The 19,679-nt window shown below is 37.8% G+C and overlaps 1 protein-coding gene and 1 pseudogene across 1 annotated transcript; both read left to right on the top strand.

Annotated features, from left to right (window-relative positions):
- Positions 1–386: 386 nt before the first annotated feature.
- On the top strand, positions 387–1,329 carry LOC114023004 (annotated as a pseudogene).
- A 6,256-nt stretch (positions 1,330–7,585) lies between these two features.
- On the top strand, positions 7,586–8,527 carry LOC114022998 (olfactory receptor 10G9-like). The gene has a single exon (XM_027835470.1). It carries the CDS (start codon positions 7,586–7,588, stop codon positions 8,525–8,527), a length of 942 nt encoding a protein of 313 aa, XP_027691271.1.
- The last annotated feature ends 11,152 nt before the right edge of the window (positions 8,528–19,679 follow it).

Below are 19,679 nucleotides of genomic sequence, written 5' to 3'. Positions count from 1 at the left end.
TATTCTGCTGGTTCAACTCACTTCTGCTATGGAGCTTATTAGTTCATCAAAGTCTTCCCAAGTTTCTCTGAAGTCATTTGCTTTCTAATATCACTTTCCCCACATTGAAGCTTTTGTAGCTTTAGTATACATGAACAGGTAAAGAGCAAATACATTACCCTATGTGTAATGTATACTTTTGCAATTGGGCAATTTCTATATAGTTTATATTTAGGTTCCATGTAAATATTGTTTTTCCTAATAGAATGTAAGTTCCTCAAGGTCATAAATGTGTGGATGTGTATGGTCCTGTCCCGAGTTCCTAACACAGTGCCTTGGGTACTTATAAATGCTTGTTAATTAATCGATTAATTTATTCTTTTTTAGGGAAGGAATCTACTGTCTGAATGGAAAGGGATAATCAAAGTTTTGTGACCACATTCATCCTTATGGGGATTCCCCATGCACCAGAACTAAACACTGCCTTATTTGGTATTTTCTTAGTGATCTATGCACTAACTCTGGTGGGGAATCTCTTTATCTTGCTGGTGATTAAAGTATACTCTTACCTCCATACTCCCATGTACTACTTCCTGGCCAATCTTTCCTTCATTGATATGTGGTTCTCCACTGTCACTGTGCCCAAGATACTCATGGGCCTTCTTTCCTCAGATGGTGGTGCTATCTCCTTTCACAGTTGTGTGGCCCAGCTCTATTCTTTCCACATTCTGGGGAGCACTGAGTGTTTTCTCTACACAGTCATGTCCTATGACCGCTACCTGGCCATCACTTATCCCCTGCACTATGTTACCGTGATGAGTGGTAAAACCTGTGCCCTTCTAGCTGGAGGCACATGGCTCAGTGGTGCTATCCATTCAGCAGCCCAGACTGCCCTGACCTTCCGCCTGCCCTACTGTGGCCCCAACAAGATCCAGCATTATTTCTGTGATGCACCCCCCCATTCTCAAATTGGCCTGTGCAAACACCTCAGTCAATGAGATGGTGATATTTGTGAACATTGGCATAGTGGCCTCTGGTTGCTGCTTCCTGATTTTTCTTTCCTATGTGTCCATTGTTCGAGCTATTTTGAAGATCCGCACAGCAGAGGGCAGACACAAAGCCTTCCAGACCTGTGCTTCCCATTGCATTGTGGTCCTCTGTTTCTTTGTGCCTGGTCTCATTGTTTATCTAAGACCTGGCTCCATGCATGCTGTGGATAGGGTTGTGGCCATTTTTCAAACAGTGATCACACCCCTGCTGAATCCCATGGTGTACACATTGAGAAATAAAGAAGTAAAAACAGCTCTGCTTAAACTAAAAGGTCAAGGAAAATTTGTGCAAATTAAGTAAGATCTGGAAATGGACTATTTTTTTCAATAAAATGTATTTTTAGGTTTTTTTTATGAATGGCTTATTTGTGTCATGGGGTAGTGGAAATACTTCTGGTATCTAAATTTTTGCTACCAATCCACTCTGTGGCCTTGGGTTTTCCTGTACAGACCTCATTTTTATCATCTGTAAGATTTGTATGGAAGATGTAGACTAATTGATTTCTAAGTTTCCTTTCCACTCCTGTTTTTCATGTTTCCATAATAGATTAAATTAGAGAATCCTGGAATCAGTTTTATACATATATGTATATCTATGTATATATACACATATATGGATATGTGTATATGTATATATATAAGTATACATTTATGTATACTCACAAATACACATACATATGTTTGTACATATGTGTACATACTCGTGTGTGTGTGTGTGTGAGAGAGACAGAGAGAGAAACAGAGAGAGAGACAGAGAAACAGAGAGACAGAGAGACAGAGAGTGAGAGAGAAAATGTATGCCTTGGACTTAGAGGTATGGCTGTCCTAGGCAAAAATTATGAAGAAGGTGAAGAATTATTTAATTTCTTTTCACCATCCCCATTGAAACTCTTTTGTTCCTCCATGTACTGTACTGCCTCCAAGCCCAGGCTCCTCATACCCTAACGTTATTTCTACTACATTCAAATTTACCTTCATACAAATGGCAAATAAGGATTTGAAGGAGTAAATTACTGAAATTAATTCAGATAAATTTGTAAATTGCTAGGAAAAATTTAAAGAGTTACCCACCTAGGGACATTGCTATGGGCACAAAGAATAGCCATTTAATCCAGTGTTGTCAATATTTGAGCTTCATTTTCTAAGAGAGTGGTTGGCTATGTCTCCTCTTAAAGGTCTAGGCTCCTCCCAAAGGGTTGGTTATATCTTTCTCAAATACCATCAGCTTGAGCTCCCATTCAAGTGTGTTTCCCCTTCTGTTAGCCATTAGGCAAGGAGAAGTCAGCAAATAAAAGGGCAAGGTTCTAGATGAGTAACACTTCTTGAATTTCTTTCCCCAGTTCTAGCTACATAATCAATAAAAGAGGTTCTTTTTCACCATGTCATTGATAGAATAAAACCAGTTTTAGAATGTACATGCATGTACTCCAAAGTTCATGTGTGATTTGAATTAGCTGAGCATCATGGAAGCCAATAAGGATTGGATTTATTGGCCAGTCTCCCATTTCATTAGGGAAGAAGGATCATTTTTATATAACCAGACAGTGAAAAAAAGAAAACCTAATGACAAAATAGGTAAAAATCAATTCAACATGTATTTATATTTTCTACTAAGAAATCTACATGTATATATGTACATATTTATATATTTCCTTTTGTCTAACATCTAATAACACATGCTTATTCTTTCACCTGCTTTTGTAAACTTGTCTATAAACTTAATGCTTGTGAACTGTTTTAACCTAGGCTTTCTTCCTTAGAATTTGGGGGTTCTGAGTGGCTTTTTACTCATTTTCCTCAGCATTCATAGACTCCACACCAACCTCAAGGCTGACAGCCTCCTTCTTAGAGTTTGTGGACACTTAGCCTGGATCTTTGCCAAGAATATACTCTAGGGGAAAATTATTGGCCTCAGGTGGTTTTTTATCCCCCCTTTCCATTGGGCAGAGTGTCTTTTCTTGAACAATCTTCTGTACCTCTATTCCACTTCTCTGTTATAATGTGGGAAACATGATTTATTAGATGGTTATTGATGTGTTTCTCTTTCAAACCATTCAGGAACATCATGCTGTGATTCCATGCTTTCTTGGGAATCTATAGTGTCTGCTGCCTCATCAGGTGTTGAATCATTTCCTTTGTGTTACAGTATTTATTCAAAAATGCCTGAACTTTTTATCTCATTGGGAAACAATATTCTCTTCTGTCATTAATAGCTTCCCTTATCATTTATCAGCTTATGCTTATGGTCTTAATTTAATTTTCTTTCTCTTAAAATCTATTTTAATTTTAGTTCTTCCACTCCCTTATTTTTTCCTGTCAATCATCTTTGGATGATGGCTTCTCTAGGGATTGGCTTCCATCAAAGTGTCTCAGCCATCTCTCAAAATAGGCAATTCATGGTTCATCTGTCTTGATCCAAGTGACTTGGGGATAGGGTCATATTTGGTCAGGCATCAAAATATGTCAATAACTTATTATCTTTCCCCTAAAACCTCCCGTACTCCTGCCTGCCCTCTTACTATAGAAGGCACACCAGCAGTTTAGTCCTCTGAGTCATCCTGGATTCCTCACTATCACTCATATTTCTCATTTCTCATATACAAGTTGTTGCCAAGGCTTGTAGATTTCCATCTCTTCAATATCTCTCCAATACTCTCTCTTCCCCCAATAAATTGTAAGCTCCATGAGAGAAAGGACTGTCTCCTTTTCTTATTTGTAACCTTAGCACTTACCACAGTGCCTGGCACATAAGAACTTAATAAATGTTTTGAATTGAATTGAATTGAACCAGTTTGGAAAACCATCTAGTTACAGTTCTCTCATGATCAAAATGGAGAGTAAAGGGGTATGTTCCAGAAAGGAATAAAACCAGCAATATCCAGCCTATTCCAAGTTGGCTCTATTTTAAAAGCTAATGCATAAAGAACTGGGTTTGCATCCTGCTTTACACATTAGCTATGTGACTATAGAGCCTCAGTTTTCCAATCTGTAAAATAAGAAAGTTGGACCACATAATCTTAAAGATCTCTTTCTTCTCTAAATCTATGATTATATAATGTTTAAAAAAATGAAACCCCTTTCATATTAGTTGTCCTATTGTTCAAGAGTTGGGAGAGCAGGTTCAGATGTGAAAGAAGTTACTTTGACCTTTTCTATAGCCATTGGTGATGAGTTCAGGGTGGTCTAAAGAGTGTTGGGGTGCTACCTGAAATGATGAGGAGTAGATATGTGGGTCGTAGTGTCCTGAAAAAATTCGCTTGGATAGTCTTCAAGTAAAAGAAAGGCATTTATTGGGGTGATGCACCCAAGTGAGCCTGTTCCCTGTGAGGTAGAGCCCATACTCCATGTGGGAGGCAGAGCATAGGCCACAGGCCCTGCTCCCCTAAGGAAGAAGTGTGGACTTCTGCTTCCTGCAGGAGGCAAATGCAGTTAGCCAGGTCAAAGGTATGGTTTAAATACAATTTTATGCAATACGGGGAAGGGGATAAGAGAATGGGAGGAGCAAGCATGGCTCTAAAATGCCTGGGATATCAGGTAGACCAGAGGTTATAAGCAAAGAGAACAGGAAAGGGGACGGGGAGAATTGTTCTGGAATTGAGGTTGCTTTGTGAAAGCACGCAGAGGGGCCTTAAATGTGTAGTCTTCTTTGATCATTTTTCTGGCTGGTCACATCCTGGATCTTATCTCCTATCTAATGTCCTGCTTGCTCCATCTGCCTCAAGCACTTTTTTCTACCTCAATGTAAATTGATAGAGAAAATTAATAATGATAAAAAGAATTCAGATACACTTTTAAATGAATTTCCATTTCATTATTAACATAATTTGTTAAATTTGAAAAGTCATGTACGTGTGTGTAACATTTATTCTGTTCATACAAAAAGTGTTTGCTTATTTATGAATTAATACCTAGCAATAAATCTATATCTTACCACTCCACCCACAGGTTAGAATCATTGAATTAAATTGGAATCCCTGGTGAATGAGTTACAAATAATCTTCAGTAGATTAAGTAGAGATCAGGAAAAAGCATTTAGAATCACAAGAGGGAATAAAGAATGCCCTCAGGGATGAGGATGATATTTGCTACTTTTCAATTCATTTAAGAAATACTTTAAAATCAATTTCAGAAAAATCTCCTAAAATGCTTCTAGACCTCCAGGTTTCAGAGATTAAGAGATAACGTGACTCATTCTTGTCAGGTTCTCACATAAAATAACATGTGTATATGGAAGTATAAGATGTTACATGAAGAACAGATCCATATTCACATTTGAAAACAAATTCTCAGTTGTTTTGCCTTTTGTTCTCCTGTTGAGCAGGGAGCTCTGGGATCCAGAGTGCAATCCCTTTCCCCAGGGCCTGTACAGCAATTTAAGTTCTTATTCTTTCTCTTCAGGCCTATTTCCTCTCCTTCCTCTCCTTGTTCAATCTTGCTTTAACAATGAGTGACCTTTTTCTTGCACTGGAATTGTGTGTGTTTTCTCTTTGAACAATGCCATGTGGTCTAGTATTTTTTCCAGGCCTATAAGTAGTGAAGACTCTAGAAAAGTCTAGACAATTCAAATCAGAAAGAGGTAAGTTCCCAGTACTTATTAGAAGATCTGTTTTCTAAGCATTCTTTTCTTTTCTAGCTAAGATATGAAGAATTTATTATTTTTTTATTATTAGTTATCTTGATGTCCTTGGGTCAATAGGTCATTGTTAATAGGGGACCAAATCACATTCAATTAATTGGAGAGATATTTATTGCATACCTACTAAATGCATGGATCTTTTCTGGGCACAAGGGACATTTTTATGTTCACAAAAATGAACAATAGTCCCAGCTTTAATAGAGCTTCCATTTCTATTTGAGGATGTTGTATTCCATACAGATAAGATAGTGATTTCCAAACACACACATTTACATGTGTACATGTGCACACACTCAAACACATATGATAAGTTTAAGTTGTAGGAAATTCCTCCTTCATTCCAGTTGTCAGACTACTCTGGGCTGTGTTTCATGGGATCTTCCATGATTTTTTCAGGAAAGTCAGAAATGAGAATGGGTCCTACAGGATTAGAAAACAAACATCCCAGATGGAATATATTTGTTCTCTCTGATAGGTTCACCCATGCAACTAGGTTAGTCTTTTCTCCTGTTTTTCCTGATTTGCCTATTTTTTTGGCAAAGTATAGTTGACAGAGCATTGAACTTATAGTCAGAAGGTATGGGTCCACATCCTGCATACTCCAACTTTTTAGCTATATCTTTAACTTTTCTGTGACTCAGTTTCCTTATTTTTAAAGTGAGGATGACAATATCAGCGCTGCCTTCTGAGATAATTGTAGAGATCAAATGAAGCCAAGGACTAAGACAGTGCTTTGCAAACTGTAAATCACTATGGCAATGTAAGGGAGTATTATTATTCCCCAGCAATGAAGCTTAACTCACTTTTCTGGGAGAAACCTCTGTTTATTATTCATACTGTATTAGTAACAGACATGTCAGCAACAAGAAAATGCTGGTTTCAAATTCTGATTCCTCATATTGATGACCTATTTTCAGTTGTGTTCTCTGTTTAGCAGTTCAGAGTACAACTTCATACCTGAGAGATCCATATATAGACTGTTCCCCTTGCTTCCTATTTAAGTAATCCTATTTTTTTCCTGGACATCTGAGTGGCCTCTGACTTGTCTGCAAAAATAGAGCTGTTATATGTTGCTCAGGTCTATTTCTTTCATCTCAGGCAGGATAATTTAGGAAACAAATGCTGAACTGAGAAAGTGAGCATTGATTTAGTAGTCAACCAGTCTAGTTGTTTGCTAGACAGAAAGAGCATAGGAGTGCCTGGGCTGAGAGTTCTGGTTTCTGGTCCCAGCTCTATGATTAATTTCCAGTGGGACCTTAAGAAAGAAGATCCTTCTCTGACTTGAAGTGTTCCCTCTGTAAGGTGAGAGAGGTGGACTGGGTGGCCTCGGTTGGCCCTTCCAAATGGGACATTCTGTGTGGCTCTAATTTGATCTTGATTGGACTGAGTTGATTCTACATTCAAGACATGCTAGATCTGTGGTACTGCTTGTGAGGCAGTGTGGGAAGCCACAACATGACATGGCTGACAAATATTCCCTGACAACAGGGACACCAAGTATAGAGAGTGAAAGAGGTAAAAGTGTACTGCAATGACAGTGAGACATTTCACTGCCAAGTGTGGGATATTGAAGGAGAAGGCAACTAGAAATTGCCTCTGATTTTGTGGCCCTTGGAAGTGTGTGCTCCACCCCCACCTATACCCAGTATTAAACATACTTTATTTGGTACTACTGTCTTTCAGTTGTTAGTCTATCAAGCATGATAGAAAAGATAAGATTCATTTTGCTTTCCTTATCCAGCTGTAAATATATATGGCTATGAAGGTGCCACCATCCTTCATCCAACACTGATAACCTTCTTGTGTGGGGAATCTGTTCACTTTGGCATCCATAAAGTTCAAATGTTTTGTTCTATGTGGTGTGAATTCTTTGTGAATATAGTTTCTTTCTTTTCCTTTAAGAAAGAGGTCCACTGCCTGAATGGAAAAGGAGAATCAGAGCTTTGTGACTACATTCATCCTCATGGGAATTCCCCATGCACCAGAACTAGATATTGTCCTATTTGTAATTTTCTTAGTGATCTATGTGTTCACTCTTGTGGGGAACCTCCTCATCCTGCTGGTGATCAGGGTAGATTCCTACCTCCGTACTCCCATGTACTACTTCCTGGCCAACCTCTCCTTCATTGACATGTGGTTCTCCTCTGTCACTGTGCCCAAGATACTCATGAGTCTCCTCTCCCCAGATGGTGGGGCCATCTCATTTGGTAGTTGTGTGGCTCAACTCTATTTTTTCCATGGTCTGGGGAGCACAGAGTGTTTTCTCTACACAGTCATGTCCTATGACCGCTACCTGGCCATCACTCATCCCTTGCACTATGTCACTATGATGAGTGGGAAAACTTGTGCTCTTTTAACTGGAAGTACATGGCTCAGTGGTTTAGTGCACTCTGCTGTCCAGACAATCTTGACCTTCCGCTTGCCCTACTGTGGCCCCAACCAGATCCAACATTATTTCTGTGATGCACCCCCCATTCTCAAATTGGCCTGTGCAGACACCTCCGTCAATGAGATGGTGATCTTTGTCAACATTGGGGTGGTGGCCTCTGGTTGTTTTTTCCTGATTTTCCTTTCCTATATGTCCATTGTCCATGCCATCCTAAAGATCCACACAGCAAAGGGCAGACAAAAAGCCTTCCAGACCTGTGCTTCCCACTGCATTGTGGTCCTCTGTTTCTTTGGGCCATGTGTCTTTATTTATCTGAGACCAGGCTCCAAAGGTGCTGTGGATAGAATTGTGACTGTTTTCTACACTGTGCTCACACCAGTGCTGAATCCCCTGGTATACACACTGAGGAACAAAGAGGTGAAGACAGCTCTGCTCAAGCTAAAGAACAGAGGAGTGTTTGCTCAGAATAAATAGACAATGTGGAAAAAAGCACAGCTATACTTTTTTTTCATTCACCATTAAATCCATCCATCAATTGGAGCCTTGTATTTTTAAATATTATATGAATTAAAAAGGTAATTGTCAAAGATCTTTAGTGAACTGAAAACAAAGGCTTATGTCTAGAAATCCAGTGCTTCTTATGAACTTTTCTAAAATGAATTTTTTTCTCTTTCACTTCCTTTTTTTTTTGAAGAGATAGAATGTCCATTGATAATACATAGGCTACTAGTATCCTAAAAGTACTCATTTAGCAGCCATTAGACATATTTCTATATTCCAAATGTATTTGTTTGCAATCTCCTGTCTTTCTACTTCTCCCACCCCTTCATTCCTTCTGAACTAGCCCTTCATCATTCCCATAGCCTATCAACTCTTAATCTATCCCTATTCCCCCTATTAGCTCTTTCTGTGGCTTCCCTTTACAGTCTTGAGTCATCATTTAACCTAGTTAAATGTGGCATTACTTTCAATACTTGAATCACATCTGTTGCTTCTTTGTCATTCTGCATTTCTTATCTGGCATATTCTTGGGCCACACTTATTATTTATCTACTCCACTCCCACTGGAAGCCTGATGGAGGAAGTCACAAAACCACATATACTGGGTCCACTACAAATTCATGTGCAAGTGAGAACTTACTGACAGTAGCTATCTTTTCTTTCATCACTTATACATTCTCTGCAATAATCCCTATAGAAGATTTTTGAGGCTTGTCCCTTCAAGTCCACAACCCAAACCACCAACCACCTGTGTTTCAGTACTGGGGCTCTTTTTTATTTTTTTTTTACTAAAGAGATTAGGGCTATCTTTCATGAACTCTTTCTTCTCACTCAATCTCTCTTCTTTACATTTTAAAAACCTTCTATATCTTAACCATCCATTCCTTTTTTAATCTTAAAGCATAAGATGACCCTTTTCCTCATCAATGATAAACTCTCCATTTTTCCCCTTTATCTCATCTACTTCTACCTTCTTCAGGAGTTTGCCCTTTTATTTATTCCATTTCTCTCTTTTTTAACTTCCATTTCTATTTATATATTGTTTCATTTTCTTTTGATTACAAACATGTTTAGCTGTCTCATATCCTTAAAAATCTTCCTTTAATCCTACCATCCACTCACATTGGTCATTCTGTATTTCTCCTCCCTTTCCTGACAAAATCCTAGAGTCATTTTAATTCATTCTTTCCACTATATCACTCACTCCCTTCTCTTTCCCTTGCAATTTCACTTCCAACCTTGCCACTCTATTGACACTGCTCTATGAAAGTCCATCAGTGGTTTAATAACTGCTAAGTTCAAAGATCTTGTCTTAGACCTTATGCTTCTTGGTCTTTCTGTAGCATGTGACACCATTAATTATCCCCTCTTCTAAATCCTCTCCCCTCCCTTGAATTGAGTAATATGATTTCTCTTGGACTTCCTACTATCTGACTTCACTTTCAAGGTATTTTCTTATACTTCTTATCCTCTCTTATCCACTTTTTCCTTATCCTTCTCCAACCTCCTAAGTTTGGGTATCTCCCAGTGTATTATCCTCCTCTCTTTACAGTTTCTTCTGTGATATCCTTTATCCTGGTGAATCAAATTTTCCCTTCTTATGTTGCTGACTTACAAATACGTAAATTCACCTCTAATCTTTCCTTTGTACTTTGTTCCTGCATTTCCATTTGCCCGATGGATATTTTTCACTTGGATGTCTCTCCCTCATCCCAAATTCAGTTTGTCTAAAACAAAATTCATCTTCCTTCCTAAAACTATTTCTGCTCTCAAATTTGCTGTTTTAGTTGTTGTTATCACTCTGCTTTTAGTTACACTGATTGAATACCTTGGTATTGTCTTTGACTCCTGCTTCTTCCTTCCCTTGTCACATAAGTTGCCAAGTTTTGTTGATTATACTTTCAGAACATTTCTCATACCATCTCCCTCTTTTCCACTCCCATGGCCACCACTCCATTTCAAGCTCTTGTCTGTTTCTCTGTACTATTATACTATCCAACTAATTGGTCTCTCTATCTCCTTTGTCTTTCCTGCTCCAATTAATCTTTCATTCTGCTGCTAATATAATATATTTAAGCCTTAACATTTACATTGTCACACTTCTCCTCAAAAGTTTTCAATATGTCAAAGTTGTTTTTGGATAAAAGGTCAACTCCTAACCCTGATATTTAAGGCACTTCACAATTAGGTTTCAGTCTCCCTTTCCAATCTTATTTCAGATTGTTTTCCCTCATGCACAACATAGCTGCCTGGAAGAAGTAGAGTGCTTATTGATTCCTGAGCTCACATGTCATTTTATGTGCATTTGCACAGGCTCATCTTTCATTCCAAGATAGTTGGGGAGTAGAATGGTATATTCAGAAAAACTGGTTTGGAATCTTGGTTCTGACACTTACGTTGCTTAAATTGCTTAACCTTTTTGATGTTCAATTTTATCACTTGTAAAATGAGTTTAATGTTATTGGTACTAAATATTTCACAGGGTAGTTGTAAAGATTAAGTGAGATAACATATTTGAAGTGCTGTTTAGTGTCAGCATTATTATTGATTTGGTTTAAGGTGAATATTTAGAATCAGTGAAAAGATGGGGGAAATGATCCAATGAAAGTGATTGTAGGACTTCTTTAAAGACCCCAGAGTTTTCCTTCCTTTGCAAGGTTACTTTGGATAACCACAAAACTCATTGTTAAACCCCTCTATTAGGTAAAATGAAGTATGTAATGTAGGAACTTGCATGTGTGGGCAAAAGGGATGCTGTTTGAATCAGTAACTCTAGGACAAGACAGGAGTAAAAATGGTTAATGGATAACAGAATAAAAAAAGAGAAAGCCAAGAATATGACACAGTTTATAACAAATCTCTCCCCCATCTTGCTACACTATAGATTATATGTTTTTGAAGAAGTGATAACTTTATTTTGTAGATGTAGAAAGAGAAACTCAGTAAAGAGACTTATTTATCAGATGGGTAATTGTAAGAGCATTGTGAATGAAGGACTACATAATTTACAAAGAAATTTCTGAAAAACCAGACTGGGCAAAAGTAGAACAATATTTCAGGGCAATGACCAAATTCTAAGCTTGAAAAAGCATGTATACTATTCATACATACATACATACATACATACCTGTGTATGTGTGTGAATTCATTGTTGCTTAGAGGACAATGCAAATTTAAATGACAGTTGAGAGTGGTTGGCTTTGTGGTACACCTGGAGTCTCTCTCATTGTATAATTTTAACTAAAAAATTTCTGTTAATGTGGCATTGTTATCATTAGGTTTATAAAGTAGCAAAGCTTTCCTAATATCCATTTTGATAACATCTTATAATATAGAGTCACTTGACTAAGCTTGCAGCCAGGAAGTCCTGAGTTCAAATTTAATATTAGATATTTCTTAGCTATGTATGATCCTGGGAAAGTCACCTAATCTCTGTTTGCCTTAGTTTTTACTTCCTAAAAATAGGGATAATATTAGCACCTACCTCCCAGGGTTATTGTGAAGAAAAATGAGGTAAGTGTAAAGTGCTTTGCAAACATTAAAGCACCATACAAATGCTAATTAGTAATAGCAGTATTAATAATGTTTTTAAGTTTTGCCAGACATCATTTCACTCACAGCAATAGCTGCTAATATCTCCGACATTTCTCCTATTGAATGAGGCTTTTTATGTTTAGGAGTTCTGTAAGCAACCTAGCAAAATGCAAACCATACATTTTACGTGTCATAATTATGGCCTTTAAAAAAGCTTCTTTTGCTTACTAAAAGCATTTCATAAGGGGCAGCTAGATGGCACAGTGGATAGAGCACTGGCCCTGAAGTCAGGAGGACTTGAGTTCAAATTTGGCCTGAGACCAAACACTTGACACTTACTAGCTGTGTGACCCTGGGCAAGTCACTTAACCCCAATTACTTTAGAAAAAAAGCATTTCATTTTCTGTAGAAAAGTCTCTCTTTGACAGCAGAGCCAAGATAATGGAGTAAAAGAAAGGACTCACCAGAGCTCTCCCCAAAACTTTAAAATAAAGCCTGAAACTGAAGCCTGGAGTGGTAGAACCAACAAAAGGTTTAGGTAAAGTGATTTTCCAGCTCAAGACAATTTAAGAAGTCAGCAGCAAAGGTCTGTATCACTGGGGTGATACAGCTCATCAAGCCAGCAGGGATCCTTGATGGTGGCTACATCAATGGCTGAGGATTTAGGAGCTCTCAGCACAGAGAGTAAGGGGGTTGGACAAAAGAGATTACAGGAGATCCTTTGTCGGCATTTGATGAGGACTCTGTTGCATTGCCTTTACCCAGTTCTGAATTGCAGTTCCAGAGGAGGACTAGGAGGAGCACTTGTGGCTCCAATGGTTCAGGGACACTGGTCACAGTTCCAGGTCAGAGAATGATTCTTGTGATCATTCACAGGAGAGCAGTGCCCTAGTCTCAGGTCCAAGGCAGAAAAATAATGCTGATACTTCCAGGAGAGCAGGAGCCTGAGGCACGATTGCAGGGTCATAGGAACAAAAGCACTTGTGGCCACAGGGGAGCAATGGCCCTGACCATAGTTCCAAGGTAGAGAATCCACAGATTAACTCCTGAAAGAGATCCCAAAATGAAAACTCCCAGGAATATTATGGCCAAATTCCAAAGCTCCCAAGTGAAGGAGAAAATATTACAAGCAAACATAAAGAAACTATTCAGATACTATGGAACCACACTCAGGATCACACAGATTTAACAACTATCATGTTAAACAAGGATACACCTATGTATAAACATAAATGAGATGTTGATATAGATATAGATATCTTGCCAGACTTCATTGAGTTTCATTTCATTGGAAATAAAGAATGTGTTTAACTGGGAATGTGGGAATACCATTAGCCTAGCTTGTGGATGGCTTATAGAAGAGAGAAATTCTAGGAAGTAATAAAAGTAAATTCAAGAGATCTAGGAAAAAAAAAACCCTTAACCCATGGTGTAGGTCCCTTTTTGAAGGATTTATGGAAGAATATGGATAAGAGTAGCCCAGAATGAAGACACATTGATGAATTTAGATTTATACTACTGGAGAGTGTACTAGGCTGGGTCCCCTGGTAGTTAGGGTCTGAAGTTGGAATTAAATGAGACACGATCATTGATCAGCTACCGAAAGGAAGTTCACGTAGCCATAGCAGGAGAAGAATGTTTAGGGTAGGGAAAGGACTTCACTCAGGATAAAGCACTGATTCAATGAGACACAGGTTCCAAGTATTGCATGTGTTGATGGTCTCCAATCTGAATTTGAAACTGAAGGAGGGGCACAAGTCCTTTCTCTTCCTACCCTCATTTCTTTTACTTCCAGGTGAGCAAGAAGTTATGTCCATGTCCTGAGCAATAGCCCCCTGAACCAATCATATTGTGAAGTCAGTTTCAATGGCCACAATATGGGTGGGGTGGGGATGAGATATTAATCCCATCTCAGAGGGGAGACCTATATGTCTCAATTATTAATTATAAAATGCCCTTTTCCTACTTTATTTTACCTTTCATTGCCCTTTTTTGGGTATTTATATGTTGTCTCTGCCATTAGAATATAAACTCCTTGAAGGCAAAGTCTGTTTTGTTGTCTTTTTTTGTATTTCCAGTGCTCTGTACAGTATCTGGCACATGGTAAATACACATATCTGTATATGAATATATATGCATATATATCTGTATCTACACTCATATATTAAGTACCTTAGTGTCAGACACTGAGCTCAGCTTTGGAAACAGAGATATAATCAAATCAGACCCTGCCCTCACAGAAGTTACTTTCTACTGGGAAGTGTGGAGGAGGGTTAGAATACACACAAGTTAAGTATAATAGCAGATAATTTCAGGAAGGAGTTAAGATCAACAACCAAGGAATCAAGGAAGACTTCTCAAAGGAGGTGGCACCTGACCCAACAATTGAAAGGAGAGAAAACATTTAAGAGACAGAGATCAAAGGAGGCATATAGAGGATAGCCTGTGCAAATCAATGGAGCTAGGAGCTCATGTGTCAAGTTTGAGGAAGAAATTATCTTACAGTTTGGTTGAAATATAAAGTTTGTGAAAGAAAGAGTATGAAGGAAAAAGTCTGGAAAGACAACTTGGATGCAAATTGTAATCAGACTTAAATGCCACACTGAATAGTTTGTATTTTCCTTTGAGACAATGGAGAACCATTGAAAGTGGAACTTTCACAAACATGAACATGAATTAAGGTACAGAGATAATGGAAACAAATGTAAAAAGCAGAGATACTAAAGACATCCTTTAAAAAGCAAAATGTAATAAAATGGTAATCATTTCAGGTACCACAAAAAATGACACAGACCAAAATGGAGATTTAACAATGAAATCCTAAATACTGTGTGGGTCAAACAATAAATAATTATGTGTAAAAAAAGATAAAGATGAAATGGATAAAATTTCTAGGAAATGGCACTAAAGTGATCCTCAGAGGAAGATCCCTACATTAAACACATTAACCAAGTAGAAGAAAAAAGAGTATTAATAAATTAAATACACATTTAAAAACTAGAAAGCCAATAAATAATCAAACATAAAAGAAGCATGAAAAGTTTGATAAAATTCTTTTGCAACTCTGTCAAGACGATTTTTTTTTTTTTGGTAATTCATTGCTATCTAGTTCCATATACTTTTTTTGTGATTGGTTTATTTATGAATTCTATTTGGTCTTCTCTTAGTTTAAGTATTGAGGAGAAATAGACAAACTAAAAATAAAAAAATATTGATATAGAATGCACCCTCCTTTATGAGACAATTATAATCCTAATATTTAAACTAGGGAAGGATAAAATAAAAAAGTGAAATATTTGTTATTCAGTAGTTTCAGTCTTGTCTGACTTTTGCAAACCCATTTGGGGTTTTCTTGGGAAAGAAATTGGAGTAGTTCACCATTTCCCTCTCCAGCTCATTTTACAGAAAAGGAAACTGAAGCAAACAGGGTTAAGTACTTGCCCAACGTCATATAGCTAGTAAGTACCTAAGGTCAGATTTGAACTCAGGCCTTCCTGACTTCAGGCCCTTTGCTCTATCCACTAAACCACCTAGAATATGGACTAATATAATTATTTCATATTGATTCAAAAAATTTAAATAGAATCCTGTCAGATAGACTGTAATGATTTATCCAAGAACTTATTCATTATGAATAAGTTGAATTTATAACAGAGATGCAAAGATGGTTCAATATTAGGGAAACAATCAGCAAAATCATGTTACAAACAAAAGCATTCCAAACTACATGATTAGTTTAATAGCTGTGGGAAAAACTTTTGAAAAGGCCAACACTGATTTATGTTATAAAATATACAAAGTATAGGCGTAGAGGGACCTTTTTTTAATATCACAAAAAATCTATCTAAAAGCAAAGGCAAGTAACATATGCAATAGGAATACAGTAGAACCTTTTCCACTTAATATGAGAGTAAAGCAAGTATGCCCACTCTCCCCACTATTATTTGATATGTCATTTGGAAATGCTAATAATAGCTATGAGAAAAGTATACAATTAATGATTTAAAGATAGTTAAAGGGAAGATGTAAAAAATCCCTATTTGCTGATATGATGGTTTGCTTGGAAAATACTAGAGAATCAGCAAAGATGCTAATTCCCCTCCAAGTATGATCTTGTATCTCATCTCCCCTTTGTAATTAAACTCCTTGAAAAGATGGTCTATAATAGGTGCTTCCACTTTCTCTTCTCTCACTCTCTTTGTCCCTTATGATCTGGCTTCCAACCTTATCATGTCACTGAAACTGCTCTCTGCAAAGTTACCAGAGTTATCTTATTTCCTCAATCCATTCTCCTTGACCATTCTGTAGACTTTGATGACTCTTCCTTGATACTCTCTTCTTTCTTAGGGGCAAAAGTCTCTCCTGGTTTTCACCCTGTCCTTTCTCAGTCTTTTTTTGCTGGATTCTCATCAAAATCATGCTTACTAACTCTGTGTTATTCAGGGTTATGTCCTAAGTCATCTTCCCTTCTCTCTCTGTACTGCTTCACCTAATGATCTCAACAAATTCCATGGATTTAATTGCCACCTCAATGCTATTGAGTCTCATTCATTTATCTTGCCCAAACCTCTTTGTTGATCTCCAATTTACATCTCAAATTGCATTTCAGATATTTTAAACAAAATATGTAAGAAGAAAGAACGTATTATCTTTCCTCTAAAACCTCCCCCACTCCTGCCTTCCCTCTTACTATAGAAGGCAACACCCCCCCTCTCAGTCCCAAGGCAGCCTGGATTCCTCACCATCTCTCATCCCTCTAATTTTTTCTCCATTCAGCTACTAAAGTGATTTTCCCAAAGTGCAGGTCTGACATGCTCCCTGGCTCAATAAACTCTAGTGGCTCTTCATTACCTTCAGGATGAAATACAAAGTGCTGTTTGACATTCAAAGCCCTTTCATAGTCTAGTATCCACTACCTTTACAATCTTCTTATACCTCACTCCCTGCCACATACTCTTTGACCCATTAATACTGGCATCCTTGCTGTTCCACAAATAAAACACTCTCTCAGTTCTAGGTATTTTCTCTGACTGTCCCCCATATTTGGAACACTGTCCCTTCTCAACTATATCTACTGATCCTTGGCTTCCTTTAAGGCACAACTGAAATTGTATCTTTTACAGGAAGCTTTTCTCAATCTCTCTTAATTCTCATGCCTTCCCTCAGTTAATTATTTCCTATGTATCCTATGTATGACTTGCTTTATATATATATATATATTCTTTGCTTATTGCCTTCCCCATTAGATGGTAAGCTCCTTGAGGGAAGGGTCCATCTTTTGCCTCTTTTTGAGAGTCTAGTGCTTTGCACTAAGTGCCTGGCACATAGTAGGCACTTGATAATTATTTATTTGGTAAAATGTCAGGCTACAAAATAAATCCTGAAAATCTTTTTGTTATAATAGCAAAATCCAAGTGACAACAATAAAAAGGGAAATCCTATTCCAAATAACTATAAAATCCTAAAGTGCTTATCCTAAAGTATTATAAGAGATTTAATTACAAAGTACTCCTTAAGCAATTAAAAAACAATTTGTATAGCTAGAGAAATATTCAGTACCTATGACTAGGCCACATAAATATAAGAAAAATGGCAATACTAAGTTAATTTACAATTTTATTTTTGTGCCAATCAATTTATCAAAGACATCCTTGATAGAACTTGATAAAATAATAAGAAAAATTCATTTGGAAAAACCAAGATCTAGAATATCAGAGGAAATGATGAAAAGAGATAGGAACAAAGGGGAAATACAACTTCCAGAACAAAAACTGCATTCTCAGTCACCAAAACTTTCTGGTATTGGTTAAAAAAAAGGGGAAGCAGATCAATGGAACAGATTATACAAGGGAAAATCAGAAAACATGAAACTCATAACTCAGTATTCAATAAACAGGAAAACATAAATTACTTAAACAAGAATTATTTATTTAATAAAAAAAACCACTTTGACAACAGAAATCAATTTAGTCAAAATTAAGCTTAGCTCCAAACCTTACACCACATACTACAATATATTCTACAACATAAAAATTAGAAGAAAAGCAGATGACATACCTTTCAAAACTATGGGTGGGAGATTTGCTCTTGACAGAAAGGGATATAAGGCATTACAAATGATAAAATAGGTAACAAATCACATGAAACAAAATTTTTGCACAAACAATATTGATGTGTCTAGTATATGAAGGAAATTAGTCAAATGGGAAAATATTTGCATCAACTTTCTCTGAAAATGGTTTCATATACAATATATAAATAATTAGCATCTATCATCTGTCTATCTATCTATCTATCTATCTATCTAAATATCTATCTATCTATCTATCTTTGCCATTCCCCAATATCCCAGTAGATAAATGGTCGATGGTAAACAGAGTAAATAATTCTGATGAGGAGAATTTAAAAGTATTAACAGAATGAGATAATGTTCCAAATCACAAGAATGAAAGCAATGCATATGAAAACAATGCTGAGGTTTCAACTCACATTTTGAAAATTGGCAAAGAGGGCTTCCAGAAGCCAAGATGGCAAAATAAGAAGTAAGTTGCTCTCACCCTCCCTTTTTGACCTCTGAAAGTCTGGAAAATATAGCCTTAGGAAAAACCCTGGAACAGCTGAACCAGCAGAAAGACAGGGTACAGCAGTCTTGTAGCCCAAGAATCTTGGGGGATTAATGGGAAAGGTTCCTCTTGCTCTGAGGGTGGGAGAGCAGTAAAGAACAAGAGGTGTCTCAGCAAGCTAGCTAAAAGCCCCACCTCAGTATACCAGGGGGAGATCCTGAACCCCATGGTGGTGGAGCAGGCAAGCACTAACACCAGGATCCCTGAGTGCCTCAGTGTAGGCAGGGGGAACTGATGGAAACTGGCTCAGAAAATCACCACATGCCATAGCATTCTCCCACAGCCAAGTCCCCCAGTGCCTCAGCAAAACTCTGGGAAGCACAGTTCCAAGAGCTAAAGCTCCAGGCTGAGAGACATCCTGCATCAGCAAAACATCCCTGTGCAAGTTCCCGGGTGATCAGAAGCCAAAGAAAGGAGTGCAAGGCCTGGTTGAGCAAGAGGCAAAGAAAGAAGTTCAAGGCCTGGGAGAGCAGGAGTCAAAGAAAGGAGTGCAATGCCCAGGTGAGCAGGCATCTTTCAGGAGCCAGACTCCCCACCCCTACCCCTAGAGCTCCAGTGTTGCTGATTCCAACTCAACACCAGGTAAGCTGCCAGAACCCTATAGCCTCCAACTGCCAGCACCTGAGGCCCCAGCACACAAAGCCAGTGACCAGTCCCTAGGCTCCCAAAGGGCTATAAAATTGTGTATACGCTTTGGCCCATCAATAGCACTTCTAGGTCAGTATTCCAAAGAGATCATAAAAATGGGAAAAGGAACCTCATGTACAAAAAATATTTATAGCAGCTCTCTGTGTTGTGGCAAAGAATTGGAAATTGAGGGGATGCCCATCAATTGGGGAATGACTGAACAAGTTGTGGTATATGAATGTAATGGAATGCTATTGTGCTATAAAAAATGGTGAGCTGGAGGACTTCAGAAAAACCTGGAAAGACTTGTATGGTCTGATGCTGAGTAAAGTGAGCAGAAA

Source organism: Vombatus ursinus, unplaced genomic scaffold (assembly GCF_900497805.2).
Source record: "Vombatus ursinus unplaced genomic scaffold, bare-nosed wombat genome assembly UNPS02014816.1, whole genome shotgun sequence".
In the NCBI taxonomy this organism is placed as follows: Eukaryota; Metazoa; Chordata; class Mammalia; order Diprotodontia; family Vombatidae; genus Vombatus; species Vombatus ursinus.
Note: the sequence above shows the minus strand (reverse complement) of the source record. Positions and strands in the feature narration are given on the sequence as shown.